The sequence below is a fragment of the Bos taurus genome, chromosome 12, assembly GCF_002263795.3.
Source record: "Bos taurus isolate L1 Dominette 01449 registration number 42190680 breed Hereford chromosome 12, ARS-UCD2.0, whole genome shotgun sequence".
NCBI classification, from domain to species: Eukaryota; Metazoa; Chordata; class Mammalia; order Artiodactyla; family Bovidae; genus Bos; species Bos taurus.
This window is the reverse complement of record NC_037339.1, coordinates 47,659,117-47,676,038: the sequence shown is the minus strand read 5'-3', so window position 1 is coordinate 47,676,038 and position 16,922 is coordinate 47,659,117. Positions and strand designations below refer to the sequence as shown.

Genomic DNA, 16,922 nt, shown 5'->3' with positions numbered 1-16,922 from the left:
TTAATTATGAGGGACATGTGGAAGCGAGAGATGCTTGGTGCCATGACCAGTTGTATTATCAGCTATCGCTGCTCAGATCCAAGTTGACTTCCCTTCATCTCTATCAGAGCTACAGCTGGCATTAGATACCCGTCTGACTCTTGTCTGTCTTAGACAGTTCTAAGTTCAGAAGAGAGAGGAGTAAATTTAGCTAACATCTCAAAAACTCATCACATACTGATGGACAACTTAAATTCGAGTTTAATACTTACCTGATTAGTAACTTATGGTATAATTATTCTAGTGATGATTTAATAAAGAAGCAACATGCTATACAACACGGTAAATGGTACTGAAGACATATGAATGTGTCTTAGAAGCACAACTAATATCTGAGTACTACCAATTTTCCCATGCTAGAGGCATAAAGAAGGTATGGGGAGAATGACATTTACAGAGAAGTTGCAGGAAGGAACCATAACGCGTAAAGGCACAGACTTGAGAAGTTTTAGTATTAATAATTGTAAGGAAAGTGACTACAGTTAGTCTGAAGAACAATGGTAGTAGTCTTGTTTGCTAGGCTAAAGAGTCTGGATTTTATTCTATAGATAACAAGATAACAAAAAGTTAAGAGTGATTAAAACAGGTAATGACATGACCAATAGATTTTTGTTAACTCTGATTTTATATAGGAAAAAAATTCCAGTAATGAGAAAACAACTCCTCACAAGTTATAGGTACTATTATTAACTGGATTTAGGGAAGGAATGAAAAATAGAATTCCATACAGACCTGTGGAATGACTAGCCTACAGACACTAACTGAAATTGTGGAAAGGGATAAGATTATCCAGAAAATAGGTAAGTAAGAGTTAAAGAGGATGAGGGGAAAAAATCCCCAGGAACTAGAAACAGTTAGATAGAAGAAGAGATAATAAAAATGATGGAGAAGAAACAATCAAAAGTGATGATTTAAGAAGCAAGAGAAGAGTTTTGAAAAATGTGACAAATGCTGAGCAAGAGGTTACAAATAGAAGGAGGATGGAGAAGAGGTCCCTCAATTGACAGAAATCTGATATTTACAAAAAATTTATTTACTTTCTGGACAATACCTGTACTTTTAACAACTTGATGAGATCTTTGAAAACAAAACTCCTCAAATACTTAATATTATGTGCGGGCTTAGTTGCTTCAGTTGTGTCTGACTCTCTGTGACCCTATGGACCATGGCCTGCCAGGCTCCTCTGTCCATGGTATTCTCCAGGCAAGTTACTGGAGTGGGTTGCCATTTCCTTTTCCAACGTAATATTTCACTTAATTACAAAAAGCAATTCAAGCGTAAACAGGATACTGCAATTTGCCATGGTTTGTTATTGTTCAGTCATATCTGACTCCGACCCCATGGACTGAAGCACACCTGGCTTCTTGGTCCTTTACCATCTCCTGGAGTTTGCTCAAACTCACATGCATAGTCGATGACACCATCCAACCATTTCATCTTCTGTTGTCCCCTTCTCCTCCTTCCCTCAATCTTTCCCAGCATCAGTCTTTTCCAGTGAGTCAGCTCTTCGCATCAGGTGTCCAAAGTATTGGAGTTTCAGCTTCAACATCAGTCCTTCCAATGAATATTCAGGGCTGATTTCCTTTAGGATTGACTGGGTTGATCTCTTTGCTGTCCAAGTGACTCTCAAGAGTCTTCTCTAGCACCACAATTTGAAAGCTTCAATTTTTCAGTGCTCAGCCTTCTTTATGGCCCAATTCTAACATCCAAACATGACTACTGGAAAAACCATACATATGTATGGACTTTGGTCAGCAAAGTGATGTTTCTGCTTTTTAATACACTGTCTGAAGCTCCAATCTGTGGCCACCTGATGTGAACAGCTAAATCATTGGAAAAGACCCTGATGCTGGGAAAGACTGAGGCAGAAGGAGAAGAGGGTGACAGAGGATGAGATGGTTGGATGGCATCACCAATTCAATGGACAGAAACTTGGGCAAACCTTGGGAGATGGGAGGGACAGCGAAACCTGGCATGCTGCAGTCCATGGGGTCACAAAGAGTTGGCCATGACTTGGCAACTGAACAACAACAACAACTAGGTTTGTCAGAGCTTTTCTTCCAAGGATCACGCGTCTTTTAGTTTCAGAGCTACAGTCACCGTCTGCAGTGATTTTGGAGCCAAAGAAAATAAACTGTCACTGTTTCCATTTTTTCCCCCATCTATTTGCCATGAAGGGATGGGAATGTACGCCATGATCTTACTTTTTTGAATGTTGAGTTTTAAGCCAGCTTTTTCACTCCTCTTGTACCTTGATTAAGGAGGCTCTTTAGTTCCTCTTCACTTTCTGCCATGAAGGTGGTATCTGCATATCTGAGGTTGTTGATATTTCTCCCAGCAATCTTGATTCCATCTAGTGCTTCACCCAGCCCAGCATTTTGCATGATGTACATTCTACATATAAGTTAAATAAGCAGGCTATACAGCTTTGACAAAGATGTACTCCTTTCTCAATTGACAAATACTCCATTTGACAAATACTCTTTTCTCAATTATGAACCAGTCCACTGTTCCATGTCTGGTCCTAAGTGTTGCTTCTTGACCTGCGTACAGGTTTCTCAGGTGGTGATACCCATCTCTTTGGGAATTTTCCATTTAGTTGTGATCCACAGTCAAAGGCTTTAGCGTGGTCAATGAAGCGGAAGTAAATGTTTTTCTAAGATCCAGAGTATGCTGGCAATTTGATCTAGGTTCCTCTCCCTTTTCTAAATCTAGCCTGTACATCTGGATGTTCTTGGTTCATGTACTACTGAAGCCTAGCTTGAAGGATTTTGAGCATTACCTTGCTAGCCTGTGAAATGAGCACAACTGCACAGTAGTCTGAACATTTTTTGGCATTGCCTTTCTTTGGGATTGGAATGAAAACTGATCTTTTCCAGTCCTGTGGCCACTGCCGAGTTTTCCAAATTTCCTGGCATATTGAGTGTAGCACTTTAAAAGCATTATCTTTTAGGATCTGAAATAGCTCAGATGGAATTCCATAACTTCCATTAGCTGTTTGTAGTGAGGCTTTCTAAAGCCCACTTGACTTCACACTCCAGGATGTCTCGCTTGAAATCTGTGACCACACCATCATCGTGATTATCTGGGTTGTTGAGACTTTTTCTTGTCATGGTTACACCTTAATAAATAAAGCCTAAGCATCTTTGTGTCTGCTGAAATGAGACGAATTAGATGACAATCCTTTGAGTACTGTACACACTATGGTACTAAAAAAGAATGTTTTGCCCTTACATCTCACAAATTTCATTTTTCAGTAAGTATTCATTAAACAAGGATAGGAATATTCTAATTTCCAGTGTAAATGGATAGAAAAGAACCTAGTTTACTGGTCTTCCACGTACAAATAAATCTAGTTTAACAAACATATGGTTTATACAATGTCACAGCAAGAAGATTAATTTCCAAATCTTTTCTAAAAAATTTTATTAAGAAAATATTTTACATATATGAAAAACCTGAAAGAAATATACACATATATCCAGCATCTGGCATCCAAATTATACATCGTACTATATTTACTTCTCACACATCTGTCCATCACTGTATTCATCCATGTTGTTGTTGTTGTGTTAGTCGCTCAGTCGTGTTCGACTCTTGGTGACCCCATGGACTGTAGCTTGCCAGGCTCCTCTGTCCATGAGATTCTCCAGGCAAGGATACTGGAGTGGGTTGCCATTCCCTTCTCCAGAGGATCTTCCCAACCCAGGGATCAAACCTAGGTTTCCTGCACTGCAGGCCGATTCTTAACCATCTGAGCTACCAATGCTGTGCATTCGTGAATCTTATTTGTTGATGCATTTCAAAAGAAGCTGCAGTACTGAGCCTTCACTCCAAACAGTTCAATGAGTAAATTATCAACTATAGTTCAATAATATCTACAGTTCTTTTTTAAAAATAAAATTTACATATGGTGAAAGGTACAAATCTTAAGTCTACCTACCATTCATTGCATTTTGAGAAATATATACAGTTGACCCTTGAACAACAAGGGTTTGAACTGCTTGGGTCACACTCATACATGAATATTTTTCAATAAATACACTGGAAAAATTTTTTTGCGATTTGAAACAATTTGAAAAAACTTGCAGGTGAACCATGTAGCCTTAAAATATCAAAAAAAGCTAAGAATAAGGTAAGTCATGAATACATAAAGTATATGTAGATGCTAGTCTATCCTTATATAGGCATAGGTAATATTTAACAAAATTAATAATGTGTTAGTTTTCTTATTGTTTTATAACCTTGCTGTCAAACAATTATATTACTGTACTGTATGTCTCTCTCTTATAACTGAAGAAACTGCATATTAGTGTATCATCACAGGTAAGTAGCTTTTTAAAAGGTTTAACAATGTTTTCAATACTGTAATGTAAATATGACTGTAATGCTGTATGTCACAAAAATTTTATAGTGATTCATTCCTTAGTGTATAGGCTAGGCTACCCTGAAACAGTCATATCAGTTACACTGGGCTGTGATAAAGCGATATTGCTGCTTCTTTTTTTATCCATGCATGAATTTTTATACCTGTAAATAAATGTGAATTTTTTCCTTCACATTATCTTTTCATTTTTTTAATAATATGAATTTTTTACTGACATATAGTTGATTTACAATGTTGTGTTTGTGATGTATAGCAAAGTGAATATATATATTCCTTTTTATATTCTTTTCCATTATGGTTTATTGGTACAAATACAGTTGCCTGTGCTAGAAAGTAGGTTTATCTATTTAGTTTATCTACTTTTCATATACTAGTTTGTATTTCCTAATCCCAAACTCCTCTAATTGGTTTTCTCCTACCGCCTTCTTCCCCTTTGGTAACCACAGGTTTGTTTGCTATGTTTGTGAGTTTATTTCTGTTTTGTAACTACGTTCATTTGTGCCATACTTTAGAGTCTACAAATAAATGACATTATTATGATATTTGTCTTTCTTTTTCTGACTTACTTCACTTAGTATGATAACCTCTAGGTCCATCTATCTTTTCATTTTGGATATCTAGTATTGAAGTGAAGTGAAGTGAAGTCGCTCAGTTGTGTCCGACTCTTTGCGACCCCATGGACTGCAGCCTACCAGGCTCCTCCCTCCATGGGATTCTCCAGGCAAGAGTACTGGAGTGGGTTGCCATTTCCTTCTCCAGGGGATCTTCCCAACCCAGGGATCGAACCCGGGTCTCCCTCATTCCAGGCAGACGCTTTAACCTCTGAGCCACCAGGGAAGCCCCGGATATCTAGTATTAGCAATACATATAACATCTACAGTGGTTTGTATCATTTAAAACAATATTGATGTAGGTGCATGCATGCTAAGTCGCTTCAGTTGTGTCCAACTCTTTGCAACCCCCACAACTGTAGCCTGCCAGGCTCCTCTGTTCACGGAATTCTTCAGGCAAGAATACTGGAGTAGGTTACCATTCCCTTCTCTAGGGGATCTTCCTAACACAGGGATCGAACCCGTGTCTCTTATGTCTCACTGCATTGGCAGGTAGGTTCTTTACTGCTAGCACCGTATGGGAAGACGATGTAAACCTACAGTGAAGTACTGTAAATATATTTTTTCTTATGACTTTCTTAACATTTTCTGTGGATCTTCAAATCTCTCTCTAACTTCTGTTTTCATCATCACATAACTTTCTTACAAGGACCCTTGAGATAGGCCCATCTGGATAATCTTATGTCAAGACTTTTGTGAATATTTTCTCCGAGTCATTTTCTTAATATGGATACCATTGCTTTGTCAGATATAAGACTATGATTATTTCTCCTACTTTGCAAGTTAGTTCGTTTTAAAAAAATGTCTTCTAAAAGAGCAGAGGTTTTTAATATTGATGAAATCAACTTAGTAAAGCTTTATTTTATTATAGTTCCTTTCAAGAACCTATCTAGGAAATTTTGAGCTGCATCAAGTTGCAAAAACAATCATGTTTTCCACTAAAGATTTATAGTTTTACTTATTACTTGCAAGTTTCATCTTAAGTTAGTATTATAGTATGGTATGAAATAAGGTTGAGGTTCACTTTCAAAAATATGTCCAATTTTTTTAGCACCATGTATGGAACTTTCCTTTCTCCAGTTGAATGGTTTGCTGTCTTTATTAATAATCAGACAAGTGTGGGTCTATTTCTTAGTTCTCTATTTTATTTTATTGCTGTATCTGTCTTTACGCCAGTAGTATAGTAGCTTGACACAATAGCTTTATATTAAGTTTTGAAGTCAGTCTGTGTACGTCTTCCAATTGTGTTCCTCCCCCCGACCCGCTCACATTATTTGGGTTGTTCCAGTGTGCATATGCTCTTTGTCTTTGGGAAAGTAACTAAGAATGAAATTGCTGGATAACTGGATAGGTTGTTTGGTTTTATAAGAAAGTCTTCCTCACAAACATTGAGAATAGTCAGTCTTGCTAATTTCAGGCATTCTGGTAGGTGTGTCATGCTATTATTAAAAGTAGACTTTGAATTTTCACATAAATGGAATACTAAAATGTTAAAAAAGGAACTGTGATTGGAACAACACTGAATTAACAGAATTCATGATTTTATCTTTGGATATTTTAGAGAGTCTTCTTTAATTTTTCCTAGCAATGATTTGTATTTTGTACTGTTAAATTTATTCCTATATATTTTGTGTTTTTTGATACTATTGTAAAGGAAACTGCTTTTTAAATTTCGATTTCCAATTGTTTGCTTCTAGTATATTTTCATGTAATTATCATAGCCTGTTAAATTTACTTATCAGTGTCAGTGATCGCTTTGTAATCTGAAAATATAGTCTTTCTCTTCTTTTCTGATCTTCGTAAATTTTTTCCTATCCTCCATTAGTACACTGGCTAGGAGCTCAAATATGTTTGATAGAAGTTATGAAAAGTTCTTGCCTGGTTCTAGAAGGCAATCCTTCTAGAAATCCTTGCCTGGTTCTCTCCCTTAAAGGGAAAGCAATTGATATTTCATCATTAGTTATATTAGCTATATATTTTTTATAGGTATCTCTTATCAGATTGAGGAAGTTTTCTTTCATTACTAATTTATTTAAACAGAGGGACATCTGCAAAGTTACAGAGATAAAAAAGAATATAGAACTTTCAAAATAAAGTGATATGATAAGAATAGCAAGGCATGAAAAAGTACAAAGATAAATGAGTCTAATCATAAAAAGACATGCTAAGGAATTTGACCTTAGGCTGATTTATGTTTATAGGGGCATTAAAGCAGGTATATGGTATAGTCAAATCTATATTTTATAGAGGTTACTCAGATGCCATGAAGAAACAGGATAAATTTGGAAACTACTGCAGTTATCACTGACCTTGGAAATTAAAAAAAGGCAATGACAGAAATGAAAAAAAGTTTTTCTTAAATTGGGCTACCAACATAATACAGTCTTCATAAGAAAAGTTACCCCAGATAGAGTCAATCTCAACTTCAGCTGAAGATTAAACCCACTTTTATAAGAATGACACTATCGTTTCTGACTTTTGAATAGAAATAATGTACTGTAGCAAACATTTCAGGCAATGGTGAAATGTTAACTTGAAATATTCTCTTGGAGTCAAGGACAACACAGGAAGATGGCAAATAAGAGGGGAATAAAGAAGTAGAAATTAAAGGTCAAAGTCTGTAACACAGGGTGTGCAATGAATTTCTATCTGTCCTTCAAGACTCATTCAAATGTTATCTCCCCTCTTTGGGATTCCTCACCTCCAACAAGGAATTAACTCACGATCTCTTCTGTACTTACCAAGATCTGCCTCTCTTTTGCTAACAGCACTTTAATTATCTGTTGACATGTTTGTCTCTCCCAGCAGAATAGACTAGGAATACCTATAAGCAAGAATTATTGCATGAACTCTACACCCCAGATCCTGGCATATGTAATCACTTTATTGCTGGATGAGTGAAATGAAATAGTAAAACAAATAAATAAATGAAAAGATAGATAAAATCTATCATAGTTAGACAAATATATATTTTTTGCTCTCAAACTACTAGAATTAAGGTTAACTGAATTTTAAAATACAAAGTCTTCTTTCAAAGAAAGTCACAAGTAATATTTTAAAGAAATATAGCAAAGCAGTTTTAGAAACAGTATCAGGTTCCTTGTGCTGTCAGAAGAAACGGCTGTGTGTGTGTTGGGGGTGTGTGTGGGGGAGACTTACTTTCTGCAGTTTGCATTATTATTTCGTCAAGCTCTTTTTCCAGTTTCTCATAAGTGTCTAGCCTTGCCCTATGGTCAGAGTTCTGTGCTTGAAGTTCAGTAATGCGTTTTTCAGAAGAGGCTTGGAGACTATAAAATTCTTTAGTTAAAACCTAGGAGTGGAAAAAAAAATGGCGAAGGCAGAATTAAATAGGTTGGCAGTTAAGATGAAAACATGAAGCAAAAAATATTTTTTAATGATTTAGATATGAAGAGAAAGCTCAATGAAGATGACCAAAGAGGTAAAATACATTCGTTCCTATGGAAAATAATTTGTTTTGAACTGAAAATTATGAAGCACCTTTTTATATAAATTGAAAAAAATGTAAAACTTAGCAATAGTTGTAGGAGTAACATTGGCATTTGCTTGTTAGAATTCAAAAAATGCAATAATGCTATACTCCTCACCTAGGTGGAGATTATTTATCTAGTGATCACAGATATTTGAGAAAGACTTGCAAAGCTGTGTGTAAAAATTACATACTCGTAATGAGTCCTTCAGTTTTCTACCACAGACTGTTTCATTTACCCAGACCATGGTTTTAGTTAAGATTTTTGGTTTGCTGAACAATCATAAATTCAAAGCAGCAAATCAAAATGTAAATGTGAAGTGCTACTTGGAACAGTACCAGAAAATGCCTTTGTATAGAAAGAAAGGATAAAAAATTTATTAAAAAGACATATAAAAGACAGGGAAATTGGAGTTATTTTAAGTAGAAGAAAAAAGCCTATGTTTTCCTATGGTAACTTACTGAAGAAATCATTAGGGTGACAATAATGAATTCACCAAGAAGGAGACATTTCTAGTGACAAAGGAATGCTTTAATGCTTACATTAAATTGCAACTATCTAGAAAGTTTACTTACTAGTACAGACTAAATTATGGGGTGGTATTATACTTACTTCTTAACACAGCATAAGGAATGCAGTATTTCCTGAGAAGCAGTTGAATATTATGGTAAGAATATGGTTTGAAGCCAGAAAGATTTGGATTTCAATCCTGGCTTTGACACTTACTCATTGTGATCGTAGGTAATTATTCTTTCTAGGCCTACCTGTGTGTTGTTGGAAGCATTAAATGAGAGGATAAAGTCACAGTGTTTAGCAGAGTGACTAGAATATAGTAAAAGTGCTGAAAAATGCTATTACCACTGCAGGAAATACAACTATGAGTACCCTGTATTAAATGGCTCATAAAGATGAGATGTACTGCTTTGCTGCTGCTGCTGCTAAGTCGCTTCAGTCGTGGCCGACTCTGTGTGACCCCATAGACGGCAGCCCACCAGGCTCTTCCGTCCCTGAGACTCTCCAGGCAAGAACACTGGAGTGGGTTGCCATTTCCTTCTCCAGATGTACTGCTTTAATTATCCTGAATTCTCTATTATTAAGCAATTTTGAAGAAAAGTTATTTTCTCTAATGACATAAAGTTTACCTTAACAAATGTATGTGACTGCTTCCTGCAATAGGGAGAAAGAAGATATGGAAGATCTATTTACAGCTTTTAACAAGCAGAAATTTTGATTTAATTTAATTTCATCTCATTTTCCTAAATTATTTCCATCAAAACTCTCTCCCAACTCCAAATAAACTAATAATCACCCCCTACCTTCTAAATACATTCCTCCATCAAAACTCTCTCCCAACTCCAAATAAACTAATAATCATCCCCTACCCTCTAAATACATTCCTTTGGAAGACGGAGAAAGAGTAACACAAAAGTTATATCTGTAGGATGATTTCTAGTGTCCTTGATTGGATCAGAAAAAGAAAATTCCTGTTGTAGCATTAATTCTTGCTGGTTGGAAATGCTTTCTAGAGAATTTATTATAACAAAATCACTGCAAAGTGAAACAATCTGGGGATTTTAGAGAGTTCACTAAGTTGGGATGTAATTCATTAAGAATCTGGTTGCCGGTGATACATTAATGCCTTTGTCAGTAGAGAGGCTCAGTAAGGACAGTGTTAAATGGTGGTTCTCACAGCAGGGCTGATAACCTTTCATCTATACCTCACTTTCCCAACAAAACTACGAAAGAAAAACTGCAGAAATGGATATATGAAGAGACAAAGAACTAAAATGCTGGAGACTACATATTTCATAAAATACTATTTTAAGAAGAGACTGAAAGGTAGTATTAAATTGAGAGATACAATTTAAAATTCTCATTCATGACAGAAAGAAGAGAGGGCCAGAAACTTTTGACTTGGGGTACCTTTCAATACCTCTGGTACACCACAGTAGCGGATTCTCTTTTATCATGGATTTGTCTGAGTGGCTGATGTGAATAAATTTATTACAGTTTCTGAAAGCCACTGAAGAACATGATTATTGGACCTATGGAAGGCTATTACATTAAAGATTCTTTAGGGAAAAACCAATCTATGAACATGTGAGTTTAATCATGAATGCAAAAAATAGGTCAACTGCTTTTAAGAATCCTTATTAAATATCAAACTCGCACAGTGGATATTTCCTTCCTTTAAATAACAGAATGATAATACACAGTTATATAAAATTATATATATAACATACATAAAATGAATGAAAACACAAAATTATAGGTCAATAATTGCTCTAAAAAGAGACAAAAATATAAAGTCAGTGTTTTTTAAAGTAAATTTTGCCATTTATTTACTTTCGGCTGTGCTAGGTCTTGTTGCTACACGAGGGCTTTCTCTGGTTGTGGTGAGTGGGGGCTACACCTAGTTGTCGTGTGTGGGCTTCTTATGGCGGTGGTTTCTTTTGTTGCAGAGCACAGGCTCTAGGTGCACGTGGACTCAGTAGCTGTGGAATGGGCTTAGCTACCCCACAGAATGTGGGATCTTCCTGAACCAGGGAGCGGACTTGTGTTCTCTGCACTGGCAGGTGGATTCTTAACCACTTGAACCACCAAGAAAGTTCTAAAGCCAGTTTTTTGAAAGCTTTTGGAAACTGATAATTAAGGAAAAAAATAAAACAGACTGTCCCTAAGGCATAAATCAATGAGAATATTGGGTAAAAGCCATCAAAAAGTACATAATTATAGTAATCTTTACCCTTCACAACATTATTTCTCTTTGCTGCTGCTGCTGCTACTGCTAAGTCACTTCAGTCGTGTCCGACTCTGCGCGACCCCATAGATGGCAGCCCACCAGGCTCCCCCGTCCCTGGGATTCTCCAGGCAAGAACACTGGAGTGGGTTGCCATTTCCTTCTCCAATGCAGGAAAGTAAAAAGTGAAAGTGAAGTCACTCAGTGGTGTCCGACTCTTAGCGACCCAATGGACTGCAGCCTACCAGGCTCCTCCATCCATGGGATTTTCCAGGCAAGAGTACTGGAGTGGGTTGCTGTTAAATTCATTATAAATGGGGCTTGCCTGGTAGCTCAACTGGTACAGAATCTGCCTACAATGCAGGAGATGCAGTTCAATTCCTGGGTCGGGAAGACCCCCAGAGAAGATATAGGCTACTCACTCTAGTATTCTTGGGCTTTCCTGGTGACTCAGATGGTAAAGAATCCATCTGCAACGTGGAAGACCTGGGTTCGATCCCTAGGTTGGGAAGATCCCCTGAGGGCATGGCAATCCACTCTAGTATTCTTGCCTGGAGAATCCCCATTGACAGAGGACCCTGGTGGGCTACGGCCCATGCGGTCGCAAGGAGTCAGAAACGACTGATTGACTAAGCATAGCACATCATCAAACCGTTCATTCACTCATTAAATATTTATTGAGCATCCACTATGAGTGAGGTGCTATGTTAGGCACTGATGACAATAGTAAGTAAATAGTCCCTGTCCTCTCAAAGATCCTAGTTTAACAGAGGAGAAACTGTAAAGAAATTCCCCTAACGCCTCAGTTTTATCAACCCAAGTTTTTACAATCATAGTATTTTTCACAAAGGTGTTTCTCCATGTAAGGCCTTTATACAAGAGAGCTCAATAATTACTAGTCACCTGCATCCACAGACTAAGTGGGTAGCTCTATGGAAAATTGGCTTTCATATTGCAAGTTGAAACCTTTAGGAGGTTATGAAATCAGTTTTGACTAAAACCAGCTAAAAACAATAAAATAGAATGGTTAAAACACCAGCACTGCGTGTTTTAAAGTACTGGTTAATGAAATGTTTGTTTCAGTACACAGAGAGGGCAAGTGGCTTTCTACTTTCCTAAATATAACCCCTCACTCCCCCCAAACACATCCGTAAGCACAGCCATCTGATGTGGAAAGAAAAAGAAATTGCTAGGAATTACAAAACTTAAACCATAAAAAATTTGCAGATGACGAATACCAAAGCAGAGCTAATCTAATCTAAAATGTGTGGGAGAGTCGCCTGTAGCAGATTGTGACTGCAGCAATTTCCCAAAGAAGGTACCTGAAAAAGTTTTAAATGCAGAACACTGGTTTATTTAGAAGTTGGTATCATCTACAATTTTTACTCGTGTTTCTTTAAATATGTGCTATTTAATTCACATTGTCTTTATGTTTTTCCCTAAGGCTTTATTTTCTGTAAGACTCTTTACTTTGTTATTTTTGTTTTTTTAAACAAATATTTATTTATTTTGGTTGCCCTGGGTCTCAGGTGGGGCACATGGGATCTTTGCTGCACCACGCAGATCTTTCACTGTGGTGCACGGACTCTCTACTTGTGGTGCATGGGTTCCAGCGCGCAAGGACTAGATAGCTGTGGTGTGTGGGCTTAGCTGCTCCGTGGTATGTGGTATCTTAGTTCTCCAACCAGGGATCTAACACACGTCCCCCTTGAACTCTGAGGTGGATTCTTAACCACTGGATGACCAGGGAAGTTCCTTTTGTTTTGTTAATCTTAATTTTACTTATCAGAGTACTTTTCTAAAATGTAGTCTCTGGAAGTTTATTGTAATGAATACTTACATCATTAATTAATCACCCTAATGATATTATTGCGTCTTTCATTCAGCATTTTAAAGAAGAATTTTCTTGATTCTAAAATATTGAAGAACATGATTGCACATAATCATACAATGTATGAATACAGCAAAATTTATAATTTTAACATATTAATCAAAAACTGTTTAATTATCTATTGTTGGACATTTAAGACACTTCCAGTTTTTATGATAATAAATAATGCTGTGATACACACAAAAAACATAAAACCTTACTTGTTCTCAACAAGCACCTCATTGTTCCTTTAACTAAAATTACTTGATCAATTTTTTAAGGACTTTAACACAAATAACCATATCATTCTCTAGAAGGGATGGTCCATTTTCTACTTGAATGAGATTTCCCATTTAAGGGGACTTCTGCCAACACTAAAAACAACAAACAGACCTATGGCAATTTGCATTTCTTTTCTTAGAGGCTGTCCATTACTTCTTTCCACCTTTTTATCTAAGAGGAAGATACATTCTCTTGATAAGAGATCTTTAAAAATTAAAGACACGGCTCCTTCTCATACATAACACAAATATTATTTATAAAGCTCAATATGAAATATGGACTTCCCTGGTGGTCCAGTGATTAACAGTCTGCCTGCCAATGGAGGGGACACGGGTTCAATCCGTGGTCCAGGAAGATTGCACATGCCGTGGGGCAACTGTGCGCCAGGACTACTGAGCCCAACGTGCCACAATGGCCTCAGTTCGCCCCAACTAGAAGAAAGCCAGTGTGCAGCAACAGAGACCAAGCACAAACAAAATTAAATGAAAAAGAAAATCATTTTTTTAAAAAGCTGAATATAATATAGACCTTATGCTTACAGAGCTTACATTCTATGCTAATTTTAAAACAAAAGCTTGTATATGTACCTCTAATTTTTTCTGGTATTTTTCACATTCCAACTGACACTGTGTGAGATTTCTTGCAGTCTCCTCTTGTAGAAGTTGAGCACGCTCACTTTCAAAAGATTTTATTTTACTTTGATGGAGATATTCTGTTACTTTGCTTTCTGCACTAAGTTGTAGTTCTCTGTACCTGAAGAAAGAAAACAATTATGAAACAATAAAGAAATCTCAATTTATAGAAACATAAGCAGTACTTCTGCCTGTTCAATATCCCTATATTATTATTCAGTTAATAACTTTTATTTATTCAGCAAAGCTTTTGTAAATAATTTAGATGGTCGTGTGTATGGAAATATGCTAAGTCTGGGGAAACAAAACATGTTGATTAAACTTCCTCTACTGCTCCCTTTATTTTCATTCTTCCCATTCCAAAATAGTTATTACCTATTATTATTATTTTGCAAGATAAGCATTTAAAATAAAAATGGTAAGAACAAGGTTCAGTTATTACTTAAAATGACTTAATTTCCATATATTTCATAGGCTTTCTTAAATCTATAGCATTGTTTCCAACCTTGCTATTTCATTCTAAGTCTAAATAATATTAAATGGAGAAGAATGGCATGAAATATATGCATTAACTTGCAATTCCTGAGACATATATAAAATAAATTTTAAGCTAGTAAATATAGATTTGATTTGTATAAGAAAACATAATGTACAAATTACAAAGGTAAATATATAACAATAAGCAGTCTATTACAACACAGATAAGAAACATTCTCTTCATTCCATAGGTATAACTAGTAATAAAAACATTTCCATTTAAGATATAAATCACTGCATATTATAGATCTGAAAATGCTTCAAGTTGACTATGTTCTAACAGAAAGCAAAACAAAGACATAGTATGCTTTTTCAGGGAGTTATTATGAACCCGGTATAATGCTAGATGTTCCTAAAATTCGATTTTTTCAAATATTTATTGAGCTAGTCACCATGCCAGGCAAATATGTATACAGTGGAAGACAATTTTTTTTCCCCCTTTAAAGAACTTATTTTGGGGGAGTTCCCTCATGGTCTAGTGGTTAGGATTTGGCATTTTCATTGCCAGGGCTGGTCTTCAGTCCCTGGTCCAGGAACTGAGACCCTGGCTGGGGAACTGGGTTCCCACAAGCTGCATGGTGTGCCAAAAAAAAAAAAAAAAAAGAACTTCGTTTTCTGGGGAAGAGATGCAAAATATGAAAATTCAATAGAACAAGATAAGTGCTTCAATAAGGTAAACCCTAGGTTTGATGTGTACATACAGGAAGAAGAATTAACTCAGTTTGTGTAGATGTGTGTTTGAGTACACAGCAGGAAGAAGTCCAAGGTGGAAGTGCTCTAGAAGTAGAAACAAGAGTACACGCAGGCCAGAGAAACAGAGTATAGTCTGTTTCATCCATGGCATCTCATTTAATCCCACAACTCTATTAGGTATTTTGCAGATGAGAAACCAGAGATTCAGAGATTAATTCATTTCTTCAAGAGGAAGAACTTCCTGGTAGATTTCAGAGGGGGTCTCAAGTCCAGCTATGTTTGACTTCACAGTAATGATCTTTCCACTGCTACATAAGAACCTTAGCTGATATTTCTGAAGTCAGTTAAACTTTCAAACGTGTTTTAAAGGAGGTCGCTTCACTCTTGTGACAACAACATTTAAAATATAATGAGAGAAGTACCTTATCACATATATGAAAGGTACTTGTAACCAGAATCTCTAAATCAAAATCAAAATCCCAGAAAATGGTTTTTTGTAGAAATTGACAAGCTGATTCTAAAGAAACATCTTCTGAAAATACTAAAAAAAAAAAAATATATATAATGAGAGAAGACAGCATTAGATTCTTGCTACAGGCTACTTCACTCTTGGTACTCTCGAATCTTTCTTTATTTACAAGTATGTCACATTCAGAGTGGTGGAAGCTCCATTCAGGCCTATTGGTACACATCACTTAATACACATCAAGGCTTTAAGGTGAATGTCAGCTTGTGTGTTTAACTTTTTGGGAAGTCCAGGCATTAATTATATATATATAAAAGAACAGCTAGGTCATATGGTCACTCAGGTTTTAAGCTTTTTGAAGAGCTGCCAAACTGCTTTTCAGTGTGGTTGCACATTCTCACCAGCAATTACGAGGGTGGTAAATCCTCCATATTCTAATCAAAACTTACCACTGTCTCTTGGATTATAGCCATCATCATGGATGTGAAGCAGTAAAACAATTACTTTAGTCAAAAATATTAATTAAACAATTTACTGACATGAAAATGCCCTGAATTCCCTGGGGTAAGTTGTCTTATAAAACATAAATGTATAAAACATATGAAATCCATACCTATTTGTATGCTAAACTATGGGGCACACTAGACCTTATTATTGAAATAAATACGAAGTCATTTGGAATGTGATATTTATCTTTAAAAGAGTTTGTTCTGAAAAAATTAAAATGCAAAGTTTGCCTTTTTACGATCCAGGACATTGTGAGTAATTCTGAGGCCAACTTCAAACAGGAAATGAAAGACTTAGCTTTTAGATTACACCTGCTCTTCTTATTCATTATGTGGCATTTCAAAGTTTCTTTTAGCACTATTAATCTTCCCATTTTACTACACAGTTAAGTAAAAATTTGAGGATGTTAAGTTTAATAAAATGACACATGAACCAAATGCTAATTCTAAAGGACTCATCTATTCTCATGTCGTTTACACAGTAAAGGAAAATCTGGCTCATACAAATCATTATGCCTTTGTAATAATAGTTATTATTTTAACTTAAGTTGAACTGTGAAAACCCTTTAGAAACATCAGCGCCGCAAAGGCAGTTACAGTGTGAGGAAGAGATGGCGACCAGGGTACAGGCTGACAATTCAGCTAACTTCCTCCTACTTGTTTTGCTAATA

The 16,922-nt window shown here is 36.2% G+C and overlaps 1 protein-coding gene across 3 annotated transcripts in view; it reads right to left on the bottom strand.

Annotated features, from left to right (window-relative positions):
- Positions 1 to 16,922, bottom strand: part of PIBF1 (progesterone immunomodulatory binding factor 1) — a 233,690-nt gene that overhangs the window by 90,560 nt on the left and 126,208 nt on the right. For all 3 annotated transcript variants that reach the window (XM_002691887.6, XM_059892258.1, XM_059892259.1), the window contains exons 11-12: positions 14,005 to 14,170; positions 8,197 to 8,347 (exon numbers count right to left, since the gene is read on the bottom strand). In XM_002691887.6, the coding sequence (XP_002691933.2) occupies positions 8,197 to 8,347; positions 14,005 to 14,170 (317 nt within the window). The remainder of the gene's footprint in view (positions 1 to 8,196; positions 8,348 to 14,004; positions 14,171 to 16,922) is intronic.